Here is a 23,736-nt window from a genome sequence, read left to right as displayed (position 1 = left end):
TAAAAACCAAAGGCTCATAGGATCAGGTGGAACAGTCCTTATCCCAGACAAAAGAACAAACTCATAGCCAACCAGCAGGGAAAGCAACAAGTGACTGAGCAGCAGAAATGAAAACAGCATCACAAAAGAGATGCCAGAGATTGAAGATGGGACTTTCAAGAGGCAAAGCAGATGCTTTACCACGGTTATTAATAAAAGGCAGCAGTAGTAGTCACACAGAAGCTGGAGGACACTAGCTATCGGTTCCTTCGGAGGGCCCTACTAGTGCTAGTTACAGAGAGACAGTATCATCTAAACCATGGGTGGGGAACCTGTGTACCTCCCCCCGGGATGCATTTGAACCCCAACTCCCAGCAGCCCCAGAGAGAATGACTAATGGTCAGGGATGATAGGACTTGTAGTCTAACAACATCCTGTTCCCCATCCCTGAGCTAAACATTAGAAGCTTCCTAATGGGACAAGCTGTTTGACTGTGGAGCAGTCTGAGGTATTTAAGCAGAGGCTGGATGACCACCTGCCAGGGATGCTGTTGTTTCTACTTGCACTGAACCAATGGGTTGGACTAGATGAAAATGTGGATTCAGTATGGTGTAATGGTTAGAGGGTTGGACTAGGACCTGGGAGACCAGGGTTTGAATCCCCACCCCGCTAGGAAGCTCATTGCCTCAGCTTCAGCCTCTCCAAGTCTCCCTAATTTCCAGGGACATCCCTGATTTAGAGAAGTTGTCCCAGTTTCTGATTTGATCCTGGAATGTCCCACTTTTCCTTAGGCTGCTCCTATTTTCATTAGAGAAATGTTGGAGGGTATGGAGTTATTCAACCACCGGGCCATCTGAAGGCAGTCCTTTATAGAGGTTTCTTAATGTTTAATGTTTTATTATGTTTTCATATATGTTGGAAGCTGCCCAGAATAGCTGGGGCAACCCAGTAAGATGTGTAGCATATAAATAGTAAAATTATCATTGTGAAATAGGACGTCCCTATTTCCAAGAGAGAAATGTTGGAGGGTATGCAGTATCTCTCATCCAAACCTACCTCACAAGGTTGCCATGAGGACCAAGTGGGGATGAGGAGATCCACATACACCACCTTGAACTCCTTGAAGGAAGCAGTGGTGTATTAATATAATAAACATATATAAATAAAATAATAAATATGTTGTTTTGTTTTATTATGTCCGCAGTGCTAGAGCAACAATAACATACATTAATCATTGAGTAGTAGCAGGCAACATTCTGAGAACTAGAGCTCCTTTAAGCAAAAGCGGTTCTGAGGTCAAATGTTACTTCAAGCTATTTCACCCTCTTTCTATTTGCCCTATGCAAACAGTCTATGATGGTAGTACCTTACAGCAGTCAACAGCTGATGGTAACTGGATGTGAGTATGAATTGGCCAAAAAGAGAACCATTTGATTGATTTTGATGGAAAGGTTGTGCCAAAAGATTGGCAAGCTTTGGATTTTGTTAGAACAGGCTGTAAAGCTACATGTTATTACCCAATGGGATTTTTCAACTTGTATTGCCATAAACCAAGGAGTCTGGATATGAGAAAAGGGAAACAATAAATTGTCCACGTTGCATCCCCTCAACTCAGAAACCTTGCAAAGTTATGCTGCCAGAATTGGCACACCCAACACTGGGGCCCCTATTGCAAAACTGTCTGCTGAAGAGAAATCTGCTCGTTGCAGTTTATTTATTCGTTTACTTACAGTATTTTATACACCGCTTTTCAGGCTGACTTCACAGGCAGTTTACATAAGATTATTCAAGTTACTACTGTCATTATCTTTACAGCTATATTGGGATATTAACTGGCCTCTTGGCATGCTCTGAGTTCATTTGTTTTTATGGGTGTATTTTAAATGATTTGTTAATAATTTATCAACAACAGTTATTAATGATTTCATTATTGATTTAGTATTGCAAATGGCATTGTTATGTTCATTATGCATTGTGGTTATTCTGTTGTTGCCTTCGGACTGTTATTCTGTGGTAAATCGCTCTGAGTACCAATTTTTAGAAAATATGGGTAAATAAAACAAGAAGAATAAGACCATAACACAACAGTGTAATAAATTAACGGCATCTGCAGATGACATAGGCATCTGCAGATGACATTGGATAATGCAATGAAAGTATTTTGAAATAATAAAACAGTACGGTGAATTAGCCGGTTTTTATGTAAAGAAGGATAAAACTAAAATGATAGTTAAAAATATGGATTGGCAAAAGAAAGAAAACTTACAAGAAGAGACGGGTATAAAGGTGGGGGGAAAGATGAAATAGCTTTGTATATGGGTAACAAATAAAAATGCAATGTTGTATCAAAATAATTATGTTAAAGTGTGGAACAGTATGAAAATTGGTTTATTTAGGTGGGAAAGAATGAAACTTTCATTGATGGAAAGAATATCAGCTATAAAAATGAATGTATTACCTAAGATATGTTTTCTTTTTTAACTATTCCAATAATAAGTAACATGAACTGCTTCAAACAATGACAAAAATAATTATCTGGCAGCGGGGGAAACCCTAGGATTAAATCTAAAATATTAACAGATTTTAAAGAAAGAGATGAATTCTCCTTACCGGATTTAAAACTGTATTATGAAGCACCGTGTTTGAGTGTGTTACACTGGGAATGGCTGATACGGAAAGAAACTAGATTGCTGGACCTTGAAGGTTATGGTGGAAGGTTTGGGTGCCATGTCTATTTATGGTATGAGAAGATTAAGGTCCACAAAGATATTTTTTTAGATCATGTTATAAGGAGAAGTTTATATAATATGCAGTTTCAATATAAAAATGTACTTGAAAGAAAAACACCATTGCGGTTATCTCCAATAAAGGCATGTTTTCAGAAGAATATGGAAGGAGATTGGGGTGCATATAGAGATATATTAAAATTATCTGAAGGTTATGAATCCAGAAATGGGTGGTGGGATGGCTCCAACATCACCAAATAAATGACTTATATAGGAAAATAAGATACTTGGTTTTTGAGAACAAAAATCTGAATTTTAAGTAAAACTGTTAGAGGGTAAAGAAAAACTGATTTCGAAAATGTATAATAAGCTGTTAGAACAGGGTTGCCTGGAAATCACTGAAACTGTTGCGCTTTTTTCAGGAAACAACCACAAGCTGTAGAGCTTCGCTTTCCTCAGCATGGGTTGGCAGCAGCCACAGTGTGCTGTGATTACAAGAACAGAGAAAGGAGCAGGCCTCTGAACACGCGCAGAGTAACTTTTTGTTCAAATTGCAATAGAGAGAAGTGGACTGCAGGAAATGAGGGAACAACTTTTCGGTGAGCCAGTGCCAGACATTTGCCCTTTTGACAAGTGGCTGTCAAAAGTTTCCAGTTTTAGAAAAATATAGAAACCACAAACGCTATCCATGGAGGAGAGGCCTATTAGCCATAATAGCAAACCGAGCCTCCATATACAGGAGCAGCATTCCTTGGAATTCCAGGTGCTGGGGGAGAAGCACCAAGAGAAGGCCATTATGCCACCCTTTTAGTGCCCTGCTCTGCAGCTTCCTAGAAGCACCCAGCAGACGGATTCTGGACTAGAATCCTGAACAGAGTCCACCTTGGACTAGATGCACCTTGCTCTGATCCAGCCATTAAATAATAATAATAAATCTACATTTAGCTAAGCAATTCTTTCTCCCTTCCTTCTGCACCCCTCCCCTCCAAAATCTGATCTTAAGATACTCTCCCCTCTAGGCTTTCAGCTGCAAAAGAACACCACTATTATAACAGCAAAGCCTGCAATAAAAGCATGTGTGAATAAGTCACACTGCTGCTGTGGAACACACACACACACACACACACACACACACACACACACAGGTTTCCAAATCCCACACCTCTCCTGCCATCATTAAGATGTTATTATGACTCCCATGCTAGTAACCTTCAATATATACACTGACACAAGTGTGTGTGTGAAACCTTCTCCCCTTTTTTTAAAACATACAAGGTTAAGTTATGTACTGGCCAGTATCCTAGATTTGCACAGACATATAGATAGAAGTAGAATTTAACTCTCTCTAAAAAAAACACCCCTCTTAAACTTAGCTGGGTTGTGGATCAGAAACAGCATCTTTGATCACCTATTTCATCAATGAAAACTGACTGTTGCTAATCAAAACAGAATAACATCAATAGCAAAGAGGTGCTAGAGAGGTATATTCTGAGGAAAAGCCATCTTTTAAAAAAAGACAGGCAAAGGGGAAACAGGAGACAAAAGAGGCTGCTGTCCTCCCCAGATTTAAAAGGGGGCCATAATAGTGTCAATATTAATAGTGGGGAGTGGTGGGGATCTGCCAGCTGGTTGGCTGAAGGAGCAGCCCCCTTTCACCTTTCTAAAGAGTCTCTTCTCAACAGTACTGATGCAATGAGATACTGGTATGGTTCTGGCACCCCATTCCCAGGTGGGTAAGAGTGGGGTGGATGTTTTTAAACCTCAGCTGGCTCACAGGACACCGCTTCTCTTTTCTCCCCTCTGAGCAGCTTGTTATTGGCACTGGGGAAGGCTGAGAGGAGGTAGAGAGTGGACTCCATTTTATTTTTGTTGTATCATATATTTTGCTGTACTGTCCATTTACTAAAGCGTACTTTTATGTCAGAATCGGAGTGTTTTATGCAACCAGTTTAACACATTGCACTCAAACAAATACCCTCAGCAGTGATTCCCCTGCCAGGAATATACTCTTCTCATATGCTGCCAGTCAAGAAGCAAGACTTTCCTGCCAATCAAAGGAGGGAGAGAAGCACACACACAAACACACACACCCCTCTCAACTCACCAACCCCAAAACCTGGTGGCCAGGGAGTGCCTCTTCAGCAGGAAGCAGCTGAGCTTCCATTTTGGACCCTAACCAGGTGAGGCAGGTTTGCACAGGGGCTGCATGAAAAACCTTTGGAAATGCACCATCCCCCTCTTCCCTCACAGCGAAGTCACGCACCCACACACCCCACCACCCTAAATATGCTGGGCTTGCCTGTCCCCCACCTCAGCCTTCCAGCCAACCCCCGCACCATTTAAAAACCAAGGTTATACATGCCCACACACTGTGTTAGGGTGGCGGGGTTAGTATAAAACAGGCATGTCCAAAGTCCGTTTCAGGGGCCTATCCCTAACTTTGGTCGGCCCTTCACTTCATCAGATCTGGCCCTCTTTGAAAAAGGTTTGGACACCACTGGTATAAGATTTATTCACTTCAGTTCTGTAGGAAAAGCCTGATTCCATGAGCACACACAATCTCTCTCCCCACTCTCTTTCCATTCCAGTGCAAGGATCTTAAGCAAGGGTCAGCCAACTTTTTCAGCAGGGGGCCGGTCCACTGTCCCTCAGACCTTGTGGGGGGCTGGACTATATTTTTTTTTGGGGGGGGGGTGAACAAATTCCTATTCCCCACAAATAACCCAGAGATGCATTTTAAAGAAAAGCACATATTCTACTCATGCAAAAACACCAGGCAGGCGCCACAAAGAACCCAGAGATGCATTTTAAATAAAAGGGCACATTCTACTCATGTAAAAACACGCTGATTCCCGGACCGTCCGCGGGCCGGATTTAGAAGGCAGTTGGGTCAGATCCAGCCCCCGGGCCTTAGGTTGCCTACCCATGATCTTAAGCGGTTCCAAGTGGAAAGGGGAGAGAGAAGGGTGGAGTGGTGGGCTGCTTGGGAAAGCAAGGCAAGCCAGATCGGGAGGCAGGCAGCCCCCAGATCCACAAGGGCACCTGCTTCTCCCCGGGATTTAATTTTTAAACTGGCTGGCGTGGGCTGCAATGGTGCTCCTCAGAGGCAATGGCCGTGGTGTCGCTGTGTGGGCGGTGGAGGCCGCAGTGGATGTTGCAATGGTCTCCTTGCGCTCCCCCAAGGTGGCAGCACTGTGCAGATGGCAGCTGTGGTGCAGGCTACCACACCGTCTCTGCCGCAGCGAAGGCAGGGGTGGCAGACATGGCACCGGTGTACAGGCAGACCAGACCCCACTGTGGCGCTTCCGCTTCCAGGGAACACCATAAGAGTAATAATAATAATAATAATAATAATAATAATAATAATAATAAATTTAATTAAAACCCCCCAAACCCAGACATTTCCTTTGAAATGCAAAAATCCACCCAGATGCTATTTTTGACATTTAAATCCCGTACATGTCCAGGTTTTCTGGGACGCATGGCAGCCCTTGGTTAGAATAGGAGATGAAATATGAGTTGGTCAAATCAGTAATGATACAATGGGCAACACGTGTGGGGCACAATATTGAGACGGCAGCATGTGGAAAGTTATGGGAAATAGAGATGACATTTACTGCTGGCTATTCAATAAAGGAAAAATATATGAAAATGATATATAGATGGCATTTAACACCAAATAAATTAGCCAAAATGTATAAGACTGCATCAAAAAAAAATGTTGGGAATGCAAACAGACAGAAGGGTTCTTTGTCATATGTGGTGGACTTGTAGAAAGGCAACAGGCTTCTGGGAAATGATACACAATGAATTTAAAAAGAGTGGAGGTTCTTTTTGGACTATTTAAGAAAAAACTACAGTCAAATGAAATCACAAGCAAGATTTTAATAATAGGCAAGGGAAGGAGAATAAATAAATGATTTCAATATAAGTTATAATGCAATAGAAAATGAATGGCAGTTATGGTAACAGATAAAGGAATACAACAGGAGCATCACAGACATTAAGGATGGGAAGTCAAAATGTAAAAAATTATTCTATTGAATGTGGATTGAATAATGTCAAATTTTGAGTAAAAAACAACTAATAACAATAAGTCCCTCAAGGTACCTTTTTAACTATAATAAACAAATTTATGGTAGCATGAAAGGCAGATGTTCTGTCACCATGGATTTCTTTGCTCCAGTTAGAAGGGATATAACTCTTATAAATGGGATGCACAAGTATATATAATCAACTCTGGCTCTGCAAACCTACAGGCCTCTTGATGGCTTCAACATTGACCAGCTTTTGTGTCCAGCAATCCTCGCTAATCAAGGCACAGCAAGCCTTGCAAAAGAGATCTGGTTAAGCAATTATAGCCCTTGAAAGGAAAGGATAAAGTACCTTTGATTCCTCTTCAAGGGCACTTATTAGCATCTCAAAGAAGGTGTCAACTTCTTCAGCTGGGCCCATTTTGGCTCCCAAAGGCTTATTCTTCACCCTCTCTCCTCTGCAGCCCTTTCAGATCACAGCCTTCCCAAAGCTACCCCCACCCCACCCCGCTCTGCACATCTGTTTCAGAGGGCCTTGGACACAAAGGGTAGCTCAGCTAAAAAGGCTTGAACTGCAGGCAAAACAGATATTTGATCTCTGGATTCCATTGAATTAAAAACCATAGGGAGGGATACCTGTTGGCTACCTGCGCTCTAATTTCTTTTAAGACTTCCTTTCAGCCCATAAGAGAGGACTTCCTTAAGCTTTCCTTAGTCACTTCCTTTGTATAGGAATCTAGTGCTCCTTTATTTCTTTATTATCAAATTGTATTTTGTGTTCTCCTTTTGCATTTTTATGTTGTGAACTGCCCTGTGATCTTCAAGTGAAGAGTGGTATACAAATCAATCAATCAATCAATTAATTAGGAGCTAAATCTCAGGGCTAGGTCTCTTCAGGTCCAGACTGCTATGATATAGTCCTCTAACACAGCAATTCTTAAGTGTGCTTAAAATAGTTCTAATTAATTTAGCGAGACTGAAGGCTTAGCTCAGAAATAACCACTGCATGGTCCTCTCGAGATGTTGTTGGACTGGGCAGAGATTATAGAAGCTGTAGTCCAGTGACTTCTGAAAGGTACCATATTGGCTACCCCATCTTAGTTAAATGTGCTGCAGAGGTCAAAGTTTAGAGGGATATCTATGATACTCAGCTTCAACAGATGCTGAGGGAGAGACATAGGGTTGCCACTTTGGTTGGGTAAAATAAGGGACAGGTCAGGCAAAAAATGGGACAATAGGGGTGGTAATTGAGGCTAAAAATTACTTTATATAGTGCAGAAATGGCTTCAAAGAAATCCATCACAATGAGTTGTTTCCAATGCTAGTCATACTAACAGAGTAGACCCAGTGAAATTTATGGATCTAAGCAATGCACATTAATTTTGATGACTCACATCCTCCCCACCTGCTGGATTTCTGCCTGTCAGAAGAATGGTACATGTAGAAACCCAGCCAAAGAAAGGAAGAGGTGGAGATAGCAACAAATTCTGTTTCTCTTCCTAAGAAAGCTTTGCTTCCAACATCTCTTTCCATATAGCTGCTCATTTCAATTCATTCTCTCTCTCTCTCTCTCTCTCTCTCTCTCTCTCTCTCTCTCTCTCTCTCACACACACACACACACACAACATAGTCAGAGAAGTTCATCCAATCACTAGGATTACATCTTTTCTTGTCACATATTTGAGGCATTTAAAAAAGAATTCTGTTATCTATAGGCATTCATAGAATCATAGATTTGTAGAGTTTGAAAGGGTCCTAAGGGTCATCTAGTCCAACCCCCTGCAATGCAGGAATCTCAATTAAAGCATTCTTCTCCCAGAGATATAATGCCCAGAGTCATCTGGGAAGAAGTATTGTTTGCTGTACAACTGCTCTTCCTCAGGTAGCAGATTCAGAATGAAATGTCACAACAACAGCTGTTTGAAATTACTTTCTTTTAACCCCAAGTGCTTAGAAAAATCTGTCAAAACTTCAGCCATTTGAAAACTAGGAATTTAAATAAAAAATTAACACCAGGAGTACCGTTCATGAGGTTAACAAGTATATTTTGCAAAATTACAAAGAACACACCTTTTTATCTTATCTTTTGTGTATACACACACACACACACACACACACACACACACACACTAAAACAAGTTTTCTTGGATTTGGTGGAAACCTTTACAGCACTTCCTTCTCGAATTCCTCTTTTTTCCCAATGCAGTTTTTCTGTGCACACTGAGTAAGCATAGCCCCTTGAGACGCTCCCCTGTCATGGTCGACCTTAGCTGAGTCTTTATTCTCCACAAAGTATTGAATGACCACCCTAGGGCTGAGCAAGAGAGATGGGCAGAGCCTTTTTGTGGCAGGGTAAAAGATTTCTGCCTCTTTTACTAGGTCTGCTATGTTCAGCTCTTCTAACTGCTCTTTGTTGAGTTTCTTCTCCTTCCACATGGTGCATTGTATTTCAGCTTCAGAGCTGAAGTCTTAAAACTTACAAAAACTCAAGAACTTTCCTGTATTCATTTCAAAAAAATTGATGTGTCCTAGGTATGGCTGACTAGGTTGGCGTTAGAACACCGATGACAGCCAGGAAACTACAGTATATTTAAATAAAACCCTGGCTCACAGCAAACGTTAGCTATGAACTCTGCAGCAATCCGAACTGTGAACTTGCCTAAATTGAACTATATAATCGACTGAGGTCTGAGGGCTTTCTGCAATATAAATAGCCTGTGGAAAAGTTCCAGTCATTTATAGACAGGCCCAGCAGGTTCGCACTCTGAGGTTTGGACTCAGTTTCCAGAACTGAACTACCTGCGACACGATTGGTCCGTTCATGGAAGCCACACCTTTCACTCAGTTGGGTTGCCAGTTGCATGACTAGAATGCACAACATCATCCAAGTGACCTCAGTGAGTATTTCAAATAGTCTTGATTATTTCTACTTTCAGTTATACATTTACTTGATGGGGGGGCAGCTTCCCCCCCTGCTTCCCCCTAACTACACTCATGGACCAGTAGTACCTAAATGATAGACAGATTTATGGTGGCAGATGATTTGGAGATGGATAAGATAGATGAAGGTTGGTGAACCTGTGACACTCCAGATGTTGTTGAACTCAAACTCCCATGAGCCCCATCCAACTTGACCAATGGTCAGAAGTGATGGGACCCTTTGCATGGAAGGCCACAAGTTCACAATTCCTGAGACAGATAAATGGAGGCCAATGGCCATGAAATAAATAAACCCCCTTTCTATGCAAAGAAGAGAAGTTTAGGGACTGCAGATATCATAGTGCCATTATACAAATCCACAATGAGATTGCACTTTGAATACTGTAGTGTGTGTGTGTGTGTGTGTGTGTGTGTGTGTGTTGTCCTGGCTGATCAAAGGGTTGGAGCAACTTCCATAGGGGGAAAGATTACAGAATTGGGGACTTTGTAGTTTTGAGAAAAGGCAAGTAAGGGGACTCTTTATAGAAGTGCATTACATTATGCATGACATGGAGAAAAAGGATAGAGAGGAGTTTTTCTCCCTTTCTTGTAATACTAGAACTCAGGGCGTCCAATGAAGCCAGGGTTGTTGTTTTTTTTCTTCACCTTTTTGCACACATTAGCCGCAGGGAACATGTGCAAAGCATAAACACATATGATACAAGGAAACAGAGATACTGAACCTGGACTGCAAGCAATTTGGCTCTGGCTGTTATCACTGCAAGCCTGGCCAACTGAGTATTGTGCCTCAAGGATGCCATCTAAGCTTGCCTGAAAATTTCATCAGCTGACCCTACAGACCAATCTTGATCAACCAGGCCCTGTAAAGCTCAAGACTCGATAGTTTGCTCTTCTGTCCAAGCATCTAGTCTCTGGTGTCAGGACAGTGCATAAGCACTCCTGCTACCTCTCCCTGGTTTTTAAGTTATTAACTAAACCACTCATTAAAAATACACATTTTTATAGCCTGGGGTTGTTGTTTTTTTTTCAAAAAAGAAGCTTTAAAAAGGAGCTTATGATGCTCACAACCAAAGATACATGCAACACAAGATACATGTAACAGCCACCAAAAAATACCAAGTTCATAAAATCCAAAATCGGCAAACCAACAACTCACAAAATTCATCCCCAATGAAAACAAGAAAAGTCACAGAAAAAGCAATATAGCCTCAACATATCCATACTGATAAACTCCCCACCCTCACCCCACAGCTGATTGGTAGCCAGAATAGTTATGCCACCAGCCATGCCATGCCAAAGACACTTACCGATGCAATTGAAGGACAACTCTTGACGGCAAAAGAGGGAACATCCATCTCCATTGACCTTGTTCATGTCATCACACTCTTCCCCGAGGTCCCTGAGAGCAAGATACAAAAATGGGGGAAAATAAATGCTGTGATGGTCCAAATAACCCCTTCTGCCTCTTCTACTTCCTTCTCCCATTACAGGCTGATAAAGTGAAATGTATATTGAGGGAAAGTAAGAAAAATTAAAACATTTGTAAGGATCGGCAAATCTGTCAAATTCAGTTTCTCCTTTTTACACTCTTAAGTTTTCAATATTTCCACATCTGTTTACAATTCTCCCCAATATGCATTTTTGTATTATATGTTCATTTTGTGCACACTTCTTCCTAGTATACAGGCAACAACAGATTAACACTTGCATGAAATCAGAGCTGTAGTTAATGGCAGAGAGGGGCTAGCCAGGTTTTTTGCTCTAGGTGAAGCCCCCAGAGGGGCACCATTGAGGCTCCCAATCTCTCTCTCTGTGTGTGTGTTTTGTGTGTGTGTGTGTGTGTGTGTGTGTGTGTGTGTGTGTGTGCAAATGAGCAAAGGGCCAAACTGGGTCTTTGACCCAGGTGAAAAAAGCCTAGTTTCACCCCTGCCTGAAAGACGTGTGATCGCACATGCACACATGATGCTGAACCCAGAAGTGACCCCCAAACATCACTCAACACATGATGAGAATGGTAGAATGGGGTCGGGCACAGTGCGAGAACTGCACTGTGAAATTTGGAGAAGTGTGGATATCGAAAGCTGGCTGTGCTTGGGTTCACATATTATTTCTGAAAGTGTGAATTGGGTAAGTTAGTCTTCAATTGTGAAATGAATTTATTTCCCCTCCAATCCTAGTAGTAGACCTCAAAACACTTTATTGTACAACGAAAGTCTATATGTAGCATAAAGAAAACATGAATGCTCTTTTAAAAGCATGCACAACCATTTCAGCACCGTAGATCAACTGGGGGACTAGTTATGCAACCTTTAGTAATCACTTTTACAGTCCAGATTTTTGCTCATAGATCCCAATAGCCAGATTCCATCTGCAACCTTTCCTCATGGTAATGATTGATCATTTTGGTTGCCCTTTTCTGAACCTTTTCCCAACTCTACAATATCCTTTTTTCAGGTGAGGCAACCAGAACTGTATACTGCATCCCAAATGCGCCCACACCATAGATTTGAATAATGGCAATATTGTATCAGCAGTTTTATTTTCATTACCTAATGATCCCTAGCATGGAATTTGCACAGCTGTTGCAAACTGGGTCAACATCTTCACTGAGCTATCTCTTATGACCCCAATGTCTCATTCTTGTATCAGTAGGTGCTTGGACTACATAATGTTCAAGTTACCTTCACACCTTCATTATGCCTTAAACTAGGGATTAGCCTGCTCACCAGAGGCGACACTCAGGCCAATGCAGCCAACTCTGATGAGATGATGAGAGTTGTACTCTAGCAGCATTTGATGGGCTACAGATGTTCACATCCCTAGATGTGTCATCAAATCAATTTAAAAGCACCATGCACTTACTTCTGGATAATCCCATCTCCACAGTAGCCGCTTCCATGGACATAGGTGAGTGGTGGGGATGTTTCGCTCTCTTCCATCCCAGAAATTACTGAAACCCAGTAAGTGTATAAGATGCCTGCTTGTATTTCACTGCAAGATAAGGAAGGAGACATTAGCCAGGCAATAAAGTGTAGGATAGTCTCAACATATAATACTAGGTGCAGAATACAACTTCCAGGAAAATCTCTTTTTTTTATATAAGATATTTATTAAGATTTTTTAAAGTATTACAATAAAAATGAAAAAAATAACAAAAATACAAAATAAAAATAGTTAAAAACACACAGATTTTCCATTGCTTATTTTCCTTTAGCTTGTTTCCCGGACCTCCTCATACCTCCCTTTGTTGTATTCCACTTCAAATTGTTGGTTCAGCAAATCCTTACCATTAGATTTGTACCTATTTATAACCCTTTTTTCATATTCTCTTAAAGCATTACAGCTGGAAACCACTTAATTTCTATCCAACATCATTCTAACATTCATTAATTTTACAATATTTCTGTAGATAGTCTTTGAATTTCTTCCAATCTTCTTCCACCGACTCTTCTCCCTGGTCTCGGAAAATCTCGGAAAATCTCATTGTCCTCATGCCCTCTAACATATCACAGGTGTAAACAAAGACATTTGGGGCATCCTGATTTGAATACCAAGGCCTCCAACTCTACCATCACTGGACATTCGGGCAAATCTGTAAATTTCAATTTCAGAGGGTTTTTTAAATGCAATCTCTATGCAGGCCTCTCAGGATTGATTGCTGAACCACTCCAGGAACCAGATGAATTGCAGGAATTGCAGCTCTGTGAGGGGAACAGTTCCCAGCATTATTTGGGGGAAGTCATGACTGTTTAAAGTACAGTCATACCTCTTGTTACGTTTGCTTCAGGTTGCGCGTTTTCAGGTTGCGTCCCACGGCGACCCGGAAGTGCCGGAAGGGGTTACTTCTGAGTTTCGCCACTCACGCATGCGCAGATACAAAAAATGACATCACGCGCATGCACAGAAGAGGCGAATCGCAACCACACATGCACAGACATGCAGATGCAGGTTGCGTTCTGCTCATGTTGCAAACGGGGCTCCAGAATGGGTCCTGTTCGCAACCAGAGGTACCACTGTAGTATGCTACTGCTTTAAATGTATAGAGCAGACGAGGGCTAAGTTTTACTCAGAGCAGACCCACTGAAATTAACAAGACTATACATCTACACTGAGTATGACTAACACTGAATACGTTCTTCTAGGACCTGAAGGGCTATCACATGGCAAAGGGCTGAACTTACAGGAGGAGAGATTTGGATGGAATATTGAGAGAAACTTCTTGATGATAAGAGCAGTTTGCCATCAGAAACAATTTCCAGGGCAGGTGGGCTTGCCCTTGCTGGAGGTCTTCCAGCAAGTTTGGGGTGGCCATCCATCAGGGATGTTCTTACTCTGGATGCCTGACACCAAACAGGAGGTTGGACTACAAGACCTTTCACAGAAGCATAGGAATATTAGGTAGCTGCCTTATACTGAAATTCAACTATTGATTCATCTGGTTCAGTATTGTTTACACTGACTGGCACTGGGAAGGGTCCAGCTCTCCCTGGAGATGTTGGGGTTTGGATGTGGCACCTCCTGCATGCAAAGCAGATGCTCTGCCACTGAGCTACAGCCCCTTCAATCCTGTCATACTACTGTTCTTCTTATTAAAACATGTGGCAACAGAAGGAAGCTGAACTTATTTTCCCTCCTCGGTGTAGAATGAATCTAGCAAAACAGATGACTAGAAAAGCTCACACCATTAGCATTACAGCAGGGCTGAGCCAACATGAATGAAATGTTTATGGCTAACTCTAAATGACAATTTCCCAGTTGGTGGGTATTTATGTTTTTATATGAAGCCAGAGTATCTCCTTCTGATCTGTTTCTGCCAAAGAAAGAATGAGTTTGAGATGCAGCAGAGAGTAATAAAATTGTAAATTGTCTCCTAGACAAAAGGAAACTGGGACAAAGTGCATGGATTGCAGTAATAGAGAGATCCATCGCTATCTGCTAAAATGTTTTTATTACAGCAAAACTAATAGCTCTTTAACAATGATATTGTTTGCACAGCAGAATTGCTCTTCTTTCTTCTTTCTTAAAAAAAGATGTGCATTGTATCTTGCAATCTGATGTACAGAGAGAGAGAGAGATGGATAATACTTTATGAACATATTCAGCCACACAGGGTAAAATGGGTAAGGATGCCCCTTCAGCTGAACCAGTATCTATTGGCCATTTGTGAGCCAGAGGGAATTTTTTAATGAATCATATGGCAGATGCAACCTTTCTCCAAGAGATGATCCAGGGCCGGCCCTATCACTAGACTGATGCTGTGTGGCACATCAGTTTGGCACGATTGGGGGGGCTCGTGGCCGTGCACCATCACTACACCGTGCATGCATGCGCCGTGACATGCCCACATGACATGAGCACACCCCACGGCATGCTGCTGTCACTCTCACACATCGTGGAGCATGCTGACATGTTGTGCAGTGTATGTGGCAGCCACTGCAGAACTGTGGGGGCCCTAGCCCCTACACTGAAAATTGGGAGGGGCTCGGGCCCCACATAGATGGTGTGCCTGATTGCAGACAAGAGTCTCCCTTAATCCTACCTAGATGGGGATTGAACCAGGGACCTTCAGCACACAAAACAGGGGTTCTAATGGTCTGACTTATACCAAGGTAGTTTCCTATGTTCCTAAGTCTTAGATGGCAGGGCAAGCCCATTACATTGATTGTGGGGGAGGGCTGGCTTCCAAGTAGGAAAGTGAGAAGAAATGTATTCTATCCCTTGCAATTGCTTGTCCCTCCTTAGAAAAACTAAGTGCGTATATCAGGTTAGGGGAACCTTTGGCACTCTGGATGTTATTGAAGTATAACTCCCCATTTGTGAAGTAGACGGGAACAATATTAATGAATATAAAACTGTGCGAAAAAAACAACAGTATAAACAGTACAATGAGAATGATTGGAAGACTTGTTTTGTCGGAAGCATTTTTTATTTAAGTGTTTCATTGTATTAATTAGGAAGATTATGTTTTTATGTATATAAATTTGCTTTTTCTTCTTTCTTTTTTCTGTATTTTCTTCTTTTCTTTTTTCTTAATTGTTTTTTCTTTAATTCTCTTTTTGTAGTATGAGATTGTAAATACTTTGTATAAGTGTGTAATTTAAATTAATAAAGATTATTTATTTAAAAAGAAGAAGAACTATAACTCCCATGAGTCCCAGCATGGATGGGTGGGCATCATAGTTGTGGTTCAGCAACATCTAGAGGGGCCAAAGATACCTTACACCTGCTATGTGTGGTCACCATCAATACAAAGGGATGGGTCCAACTAAGTTCTACTAAGCGTACACCCATTAAAATTAATGACTCTAACTTGGTGTTGCCCATTAATTTCAATGGGTCTACTTAGAGTAGTGCTAACACTGGATACAACCCAAAAATCAAAATGATATTTTCCCTTCCTCTCATCACAAATATAGCATTTAAATTTAAAATTATCTTCCATGATTGCTTTCTGTGAATTTTTCTCATTTTTACTGCTCATGGCTCCTCCAAATCCTCCTCCGTCTTTTTAACAACAACAACAACTTTATTATTTGTACCCCATCCATCTGACTGGGTTGCCCTAGCCACTCCGGGCGGCTTCCAACAAATATAAAAGTGCAATAAAACATCAAATATTAAAAACTTCCCTATACAGGGCTGCCTTCAGATGTCTTCTAAACGTTGTATAGTCCACTTATTGGTCTCCTTCCAACTGAATTCCTGACATAACTTTTTCAGTAGACTTCCATCATCTAATCATTCCACTTGACCTAGCCATCTTAACCTTTCTGGCACAATTAATAGACCTGATTTTGTTAACATCCATCCACTGCACACTCAGCCAAAGCGAGCACCCCAGAGATGGGGCTTAAAAACAGGTTCTAAGATTCAGTTCCGATTTTTTTGTTTTCCTAATGAGCATGTACCACCAGATTTACAGATTAGCATCTCTTGCAGGCTTGTGATCAGTGACAGAGTGCCATTACTTCTTTACAGGGCAAAAGGAAACACACCAGTCTGTGGGGGGATCCAAGCATGCGATCTGCTGTTTGTGGAATTCCTTCAGGAAAGCTGAAAGTTCAGTAACAGAGCACATGCATTGCATGCAAGAAGGTCTGAAATGTCAGAGAGCCCCTGCTTTACATTGCAGCCATGAAAAAATCAGTAGTTCTCAGTGCACATCCACACAAAGAAGCAAGAGGCACTATCACAGTTCAAAGACACATTTCAGCCAGCCAAAACACACTCAAGGAGCAGTGTTAGGTGAAGCCTGGAAAGGAGGGAAAGAGTCCTAAGGGCCAGATAGAGAGGCTTGGAGGGCCACATTAATCCTCCAGGCCTGAGGTTCCCCACCCACCTCAAAGCCTTCACAATGCCTAGGAGATACCCAATATGAAATGTTCTTATCTCCTCCCAGTCCTGTGCAAGGATGGTATGAACCAGGTGTCTGTGTAGAGGAACAAACTGTAGTTTGTCAAAGAGGGGAAAAGAGAAGCGAGACAGAGTCACATTTCAGCTCTGTAAGCTAGCAGCATTCTGGGACAGTGGCTGGTACTTTCTAGTGTTCTGATGTGGAAGCCATGGACTCTTGTGCCTCCACCGACACTCACAACACTCACATAACTGTATATTTGTAAATAAAATCAGGGACCCTCCAGACTGTTTTTGCTTGTTTGTTTGCACCATGACACTGATGCAATAATGATGTGTTTGTGGTGGATTCATACTGGACCATCCACATGTCATTCTGCTTTACTTGTTGTCCTGTGATACTTCCCCAGTGTTCCCACACTATCACTGTCAAGAGGGGCACTATTGCAACAAAAGTGGGACAACCCCCTGCCCTGAAATATTTGTAGTATGAAATGTCACAGGATTTCATCTGGAAGTTATGGGATGCACATAAGTGAAGCAGAATGTCCTCCTCAAAACTTTTGCAAACACCAAAAGCATCGAAAGCAGGGGAGTGTCTCACCACAGTGGCCGCCTTGCAAAAGAAAGCAAAACCACATTCATGCTGTGCTGTTTGGAGAATCTCACCTATCAGAGAAGTGGCATGAGCACTCACAATATTGTTAACAACGAACAAGTGTTGCTCCATTCTTTTCTGCATCTGGGGAAAATGTCATTACAGGGTCAAAGTTGTGTTCAATTTTGCGTTCAAGCTTCCAGCCTGCATCAGAGACTCTGGGCTCAGGGAGTGTACGGCGCTTTTATCCCTCTGCTTACTATGCCCCTTTCTCTAACGGAGAGCAGCAGAGGCTGGTCTACTAGGGCAAATGGGGCATTGCCTCACCAACTTCAGTCTGCCTGCAGCCAGTCCTCACTTGCCTGCCTTCTTCCTTCCAACCAAGACTGATACACTGTTAGTGGGTGGTTCCCTAGACCAGTTGGGTGGGAGGTTGCCTGCTCTTGATGGGGTTAGACTCCCTCTAAAGGAGCGGGTACGTAGCTTGGGGGTACTTCTGGATCCTTTGCTGTTGCTCAAGGCTCAGGTGGCCTCAGTGGCCCAGAGTGCCTTCCATCAGCTTTGGCTGGTGGCCCAGCTGCACCCCTATCTGGACAGGGATAGCCTAACTACTGTTGTCTATGCTCTGGTAACTTCAAGGTTAGATTACTGCAGCATGTTATACATACGGCTGCCTCTGAAGATGGTTCAGAAGCTTCAGCAGGTGCAGAATTTGACAGCCAGGCTGCTCACTGGGACAAGACGGTTGTAGCATATTATTACACTGATCCTGGCCTGACTGCACTGGCTGCCAATTAGCTTGTAGGCCCAATTCAGAGTGCTGGTTTTGAGCTATAAAGCCTTAAATGGCTCAGGACCACAATACCTCAAGGACCGCCTCTCACCCAGACTCTGTGTTCATCATCTGAGGCCCTTTGTGTGCCTCCTCCATGAGACATCTGGAGGGTGATAACACAAAAAGGCACATTTTCTGTACTGACTTCTGTACTAGCTCTCCCTGTTCTCTCCTGGGACGTTTGACTGGTACCTTCATTATATATTTTTAGGTGCTAGACAAATATGTTCCTCTTCAACCAGGCCTTTGGCTGATTAATATTCTACAGGTTTTTAATATGTACCTGTGGGAAGCGGAGGTTATTGTTTAACTGTTTTAATTATTTACTTGTGTTTTTATCTTGTATTTTATTCTGTGAACTGCCCTGAGATCTTATGATGAAAGGCAGTATACAAATTTAATAAATAAATAAACTAGTTGGCTTTGCCTGCCATTGGCTCTGGCTCCACCTATTATTGACCTCTCTGCCTTCTCATCTACCAGTCCCAATGGGCACCAGCCACCAGGGACAGAGAGCACAGCAGTACCCAAAATGCACTCTCCACCGAGCCTGATGCATTCCTGTTCCTGCTTTAGTATATGAGCCTGCTTCAAAGTTAAGGGCATAAGCAAGTTGGTGTTTTAAGATCTATATCCCCTGTCTTTTAATGGGCTTTTGGAACACTGACTTAGGGGATAATGATTGTTCTGACTTCCATATAAATGGGTTACTGGAAAGGTCTCCTTTCTTGCTGGACATCTGTTGATCAATCCACAAATAACAAAACGCCAACAGCTCTTCCTTCTTTTTGAAATCTTTCCAATGGGTCCTTAAATCAAGGTTCTCTTGCGTTACTAGCACCTCCCTCAAACACACAAACTGGTACTACTAAGTTTTAATCAGGTAACCAGGGTGATGAACCAAGTAAAGCTTCAATGCAGATTAAAATGTGCCTCCCAATCAACCAGTGTGGCAGGCAACAAGCAAAGGATTCTGGGATTCAGAATTTGGGAAGAACTTTGTGGGCACATAATGCACAATGCCTGGGAAACATATTACCAGCAAGGAGGATGTGCTATTTGCCTCTGCCATGCTGACTCCCTCAAGAACTAAATTTAATTTGGGGGGGGGAGTGTGAGAGAGAAACTGAAATTGACAGGTTTCTGTGTCACAGGGATCGGGACCCTTCAGATGCTAGTGAATTTCAAATCCCATAGTCCCTGACCATGCTGACTTAAACTGATGCGAGTTGAAGTCCAAAAAATATTGGGTGGTGAGGCAGGTCCCCCATCCTTGATTTAACATGTCTGGTTTTTTCCTTTAAAATAACAGTATGTGTGTGGCTGTTGGGAGTGGGGTTTTCGACATCAATGGGTAAATAGCCAATATGCGGGGGATGGAATAATCTGCCAATTTTGTATTATCTCGGTTTCTCACTTTTCAAATCTTAAATTCGGTTCTCTACATTTCCAAAGCAGTTTGTTCATGCTTTTTGTTTAAGTCCAGAAAACTCATCAGCATTTTAGCATGAATGTCTCCTAATGTACACATTTTTATATGCAATTTTTGTATGCAATGTACACAACTTTGAAAGTGATCTTATGTTGCATTTTTGTAAGTGACTTTCACAAATGCATCCATTTCTATGCCCACATTATCCTAGTAGATGCATTTCTGTACACACCAGATGGCTGGAAAACTGCATTGCAAAACTGCAAAAAGTGCAAATTTCAAAGGATTTTATTATTTCTAATTAGGTAGGTTTAAATGTTACTCATACTCATACTCATACTCACATTAGCATTAATGTACATGAGAAACTTAGGTTTATTAACTTCAATGATTTTAACAGGCCAGGCTCAAGAATCTTGTGCTAATTCATAAAGCCCTACACAACTGGTGTCCAAAGTACCTTAAGGACTATCTGATCACTATGTGACACTACAACTGAAATCCAAGACTTGGTCAGTCTTTACTAGGAGACAAGTCTTTATTGTGGCAGGCCCTGCCCTGTGGAACTCCCTGCCAGTAGAATTACTGCATTAGTCATCTCATTTATTTTAGATGTCTTTTAAAAATTGTTCTTTTCCGACATGCCTTTGCAATGTGATTCTTTCTTTTTCAACCAACCAGTCTTTATTGATGTTTCTATTTATGTTAATGTAGTACAGTATTGATGTTGTACTAATGTACTACTGTAGTATAGGATGTGATTCCTGCATTAAAAGACTAGATGACTCTTGCGGTCCCTTCTAATTATACAATTCTATGATTCTATTATGTTTTTATATTGTACACAACCTTGTTATATGGTCACCCCCCCAAACCCCCCCCACACAACTCCACCATTTAAATATATAAATACTCTGAGAATAGCTTAGTTGGGTAAGGCCAGTAGCAGTTGTGGATTTCCAGGGAGGATTTTCTGTGTTCCCACTGGTCCTTTGAAGTGTATCAAAAACAAAACACTTCTTACAATCCCTGAATGAGGGAAGGGTGATTCTAGGACACATGAATTAGGGACCGCCCTCACCTCTTTAGGTCTATTTTTCTGTTTTTGTCTTCTTCTTCTTCTCTCTCTCTCTCTCTCTCTCTCTCTCTCTCTGGGGTGTGTGTGTGTGTGTGTGTTTAAAACAAAATGCCAAAAGGCTGTGACAAGCTTGACTTGGATAATGTAGGGAATCCTTGTCTGAATCAGAAGTCTAAGCTCTGCGTGTGTTGGAGGTACAGGGTAGTAGTGCAGTATGCAGTAAACAAAGGAGAGACGTCAAAACTCAGACGGCTATTCTGCTCTCCTGTTATTTCAGCTGCATTTTCACTTATTTGGACAAGGCTAGAGAGGGAACAGGTGCAAAAGACACACAACAATTTCTCTGCCCCTGCAACCCAGACAAATGCACATCCCACCCCTCTTTTCACTATGAAGTTGATTTAAAAGGCAAGAGTGCCAAAGAACATTTGGATCCCACAAGAGGGGCATCAAACTAACACAGCCATGTCTGGATTTTACAGTCTCCTGTGAATGATGGACAGGAGGGCAAAACAGGCCACATGCAGCCATGATCTCTGCGGAAAGCCACAGGGCTGTGGGGTTGGCTGGGATCTCAGGGGCCAGCTATGCATTTCAATGTGGAGACTATGGTGTTAGTTTCCTGCAACAGTGCCAGTTGCAGACATCAAAACAGGTAAGTGGGCACATATGGGCTAAGGCAATCCCACAGGTCAACCGGTCCCAGATGAGTCTGGGAAGCCCACAAGCCCATTGATCGCCCATGATCATCTATGATTTTTCCTAGTTCCCTTTTGACGCTGTCCCAGTTGGTGGCGCTTTGCAAATCTTGTGGCAGCAAATCCAGCATTTAGCTTTGAACTGTGTAGTGGTTGGGACTGGTAGGGGCAGAAGGCAGGGAGACCAAACATTAGGAATACAAAGAAAGCTGGCTCAGTTTTGTCTACCCTGGCTGGCACCGGCTCTCTGGGGTTTTATGCATGAGTCTCTCCCAGACCTCCCTTGAGAAGCTGGGGATTGAGCCTGGTACCTTGCAGATGCAAAGCAAGTGCTCCGTTGCTGAGCAAAGGCCTTTCAGCTAAGCCAGAGCCAATGAAAGCAAGGGCCAACTAAATTTAGTTTTGCTAATCTCTTTAAGGGGAATAATGAAGAGGAAGCCAGCAGCCAGTGCCACCCTCTGGACTGGCTGGAAAAAAAGAAGGCAGGGAGGTGATGAGTAGCTGAGGGCAGACCAAGGTTTGCCAGGCAGTGCAGCATTTGCCCATTCACTGTGTCAAGAACCATGCACTGTGTGAAGACTGAACTACTGGTGACAGAGGGAAAAAGTCACACTAACAACATCTTAATAAGGTTCTTGCCCCCCAGTTAGCAGGGCTGGGAAATAGGGAAGGTCAGGGGTGACCTGTCCATTAGGTGAGGTGAAGCCATTTGCTTCAGGGGGCAGATCCAAGTGCATCTCCCCTGCCAATGCACTATTGCCGGCCCTGCCAGGACTTTACCCACACTGCCAACACAGCCCTGTTGCCCTTGCCCTTGCCACTGTCACGGTGGTAGCAGAGACGCAGCTGCAGGTGAGGGTACAGTTGCCTTGACAGGTCTAGAAGCAGCATAGGCTGGCAGCAAGGGCAGGGAGGGATTGGGGACCTGGATCTGCGGAGGTAGGCAGCATTGGGGAGGGGCATTGGGGTGTTTTGTCTATAGTGCCAAAACATCTTGAGCCCGCCCTGCGGGTGGTGATTTACCAAGGTTAGAGATCAGAAAAGAAGGAACATCTGCTCTACCTTGGGAGGGACAGAACTGCATGTAGAAAGTTAAATAAGGTGTCTCTTCCAAAAGGATGCTCCATAATGTTTCCCTTGGGAGGGACTTTGTGTCTTGACTTCATCTCCACTGTTACCATCACATTTGCAACTGGCCTCAACCCCCCACAACAACAACAACAACTCACAGCAAGCAATGGACCAACACATTGCTCCAGACACAAATCAGGATCTGCAGGACTTATTCTAGGTCAACGCATGAATGGGGTTGCCTGAATGAAGCAAGGGATGAAGGAACACAGGGAGCAGTCTTACAGTGAGTCAGACCATTGGGTCCATGTAGCTCTGGTCTATGTTGACTGGCAGCAACTCTCCAAGGGTTTCAAACAGGGAGACTCCAGGCCCTACCTGGAGATGCTGTGGCATGAACCCAGGACCTTTTGCGTGCAAAGCAGATGTTCTACCTATGAATTGCAGCCCTTTCTCTAAGAAGAAGCTGCCTTATACTGAATCAGACCCATTGGTCCCTCTAACAAAGTATTGCTTTGACTGAGTAGCAGTGGCTCTTCTGGGTTTCAGATGGGGGAAAATAATCACAGTCCTACATGGGAGATGCTGAGGACTGAGGGACTCTCCACATAGAAATATGTTCTGCCAGGGAGCTCCACCCCTTCCCCCAAAAGAAATGAAGTAAGAGGGGAAAAGAGAGAGAAATGGGTGGCAGAAAAAAGAAAGAAAGAATACAGTGGCAGGAAAAAATGAAAGAAGGCAGGTGGTGGCAAGGGAGAGAAGGGATGGCAAAAAGAGTGTGGGGGTGGCAAGATAGAGGGGCAGAAAAGAGAGAAAATGGTGGCAGAGGGGGAAGAATGGGATGCCCTGCCCCCTTATGACTCTGTTCCCACCCACCACCCATATGTGGCCCCCAAGAGATTTTCCCCAACAGGGGGGAAAAGGTTCCCCACACTATAATAGACAGTGCTAGATACGATGGTTCTGGTGGCCCAGCCTTGTATAAGATATCT

General features: G+C 42.7%; 1 protein-coding gene across 1 annotated transcript in view; it reads right to left on the bottom strand.

Moving 5' to 3' along the window:
• The window catches only part of PAPPA (pappalysin 1), a 236,225-nt gene that overhangs the window by 124,435 nt on the left and 88,054 nt on the right, over window positions 1–23,736 (bottom strand). The window contains exons 8-9 of the mRNA XM_083597139.1: window positions 12,542–12,670; window positions 10,987–11,078 (exon numbers count right to left, since the gene is read on the bottom strand). Of these exons, the coding sequence (XP_083453265.1) occupies window positions 10,987–11,078; window positions 12,542–12,670 (221 nt within the window). The remainder of the gene's footprint in view (window positions 1–10,986; window positions 11,079–12,541; window positions 12,671–23,736) is intronic.

This window comes from Podarcis filfolensis (genome assembly GCF_964270895.1).
Source record: "Podarcis filfolensis genome assembly, chromosome: Z".
In the NCBI taxonomy this organism is placed as follows: domain Eukaryota; kingdom Metazoa; phylum Chordata; class Lepidosauria; order Squamata; family Lacertidae; genus Podarcis; species Podarcis filfolensis.
The sequence above is the reverse complement of the archived record's forward strand: the minus strand, read 5'-3'. Positions and strand labels throughout refer to the sequence as shown.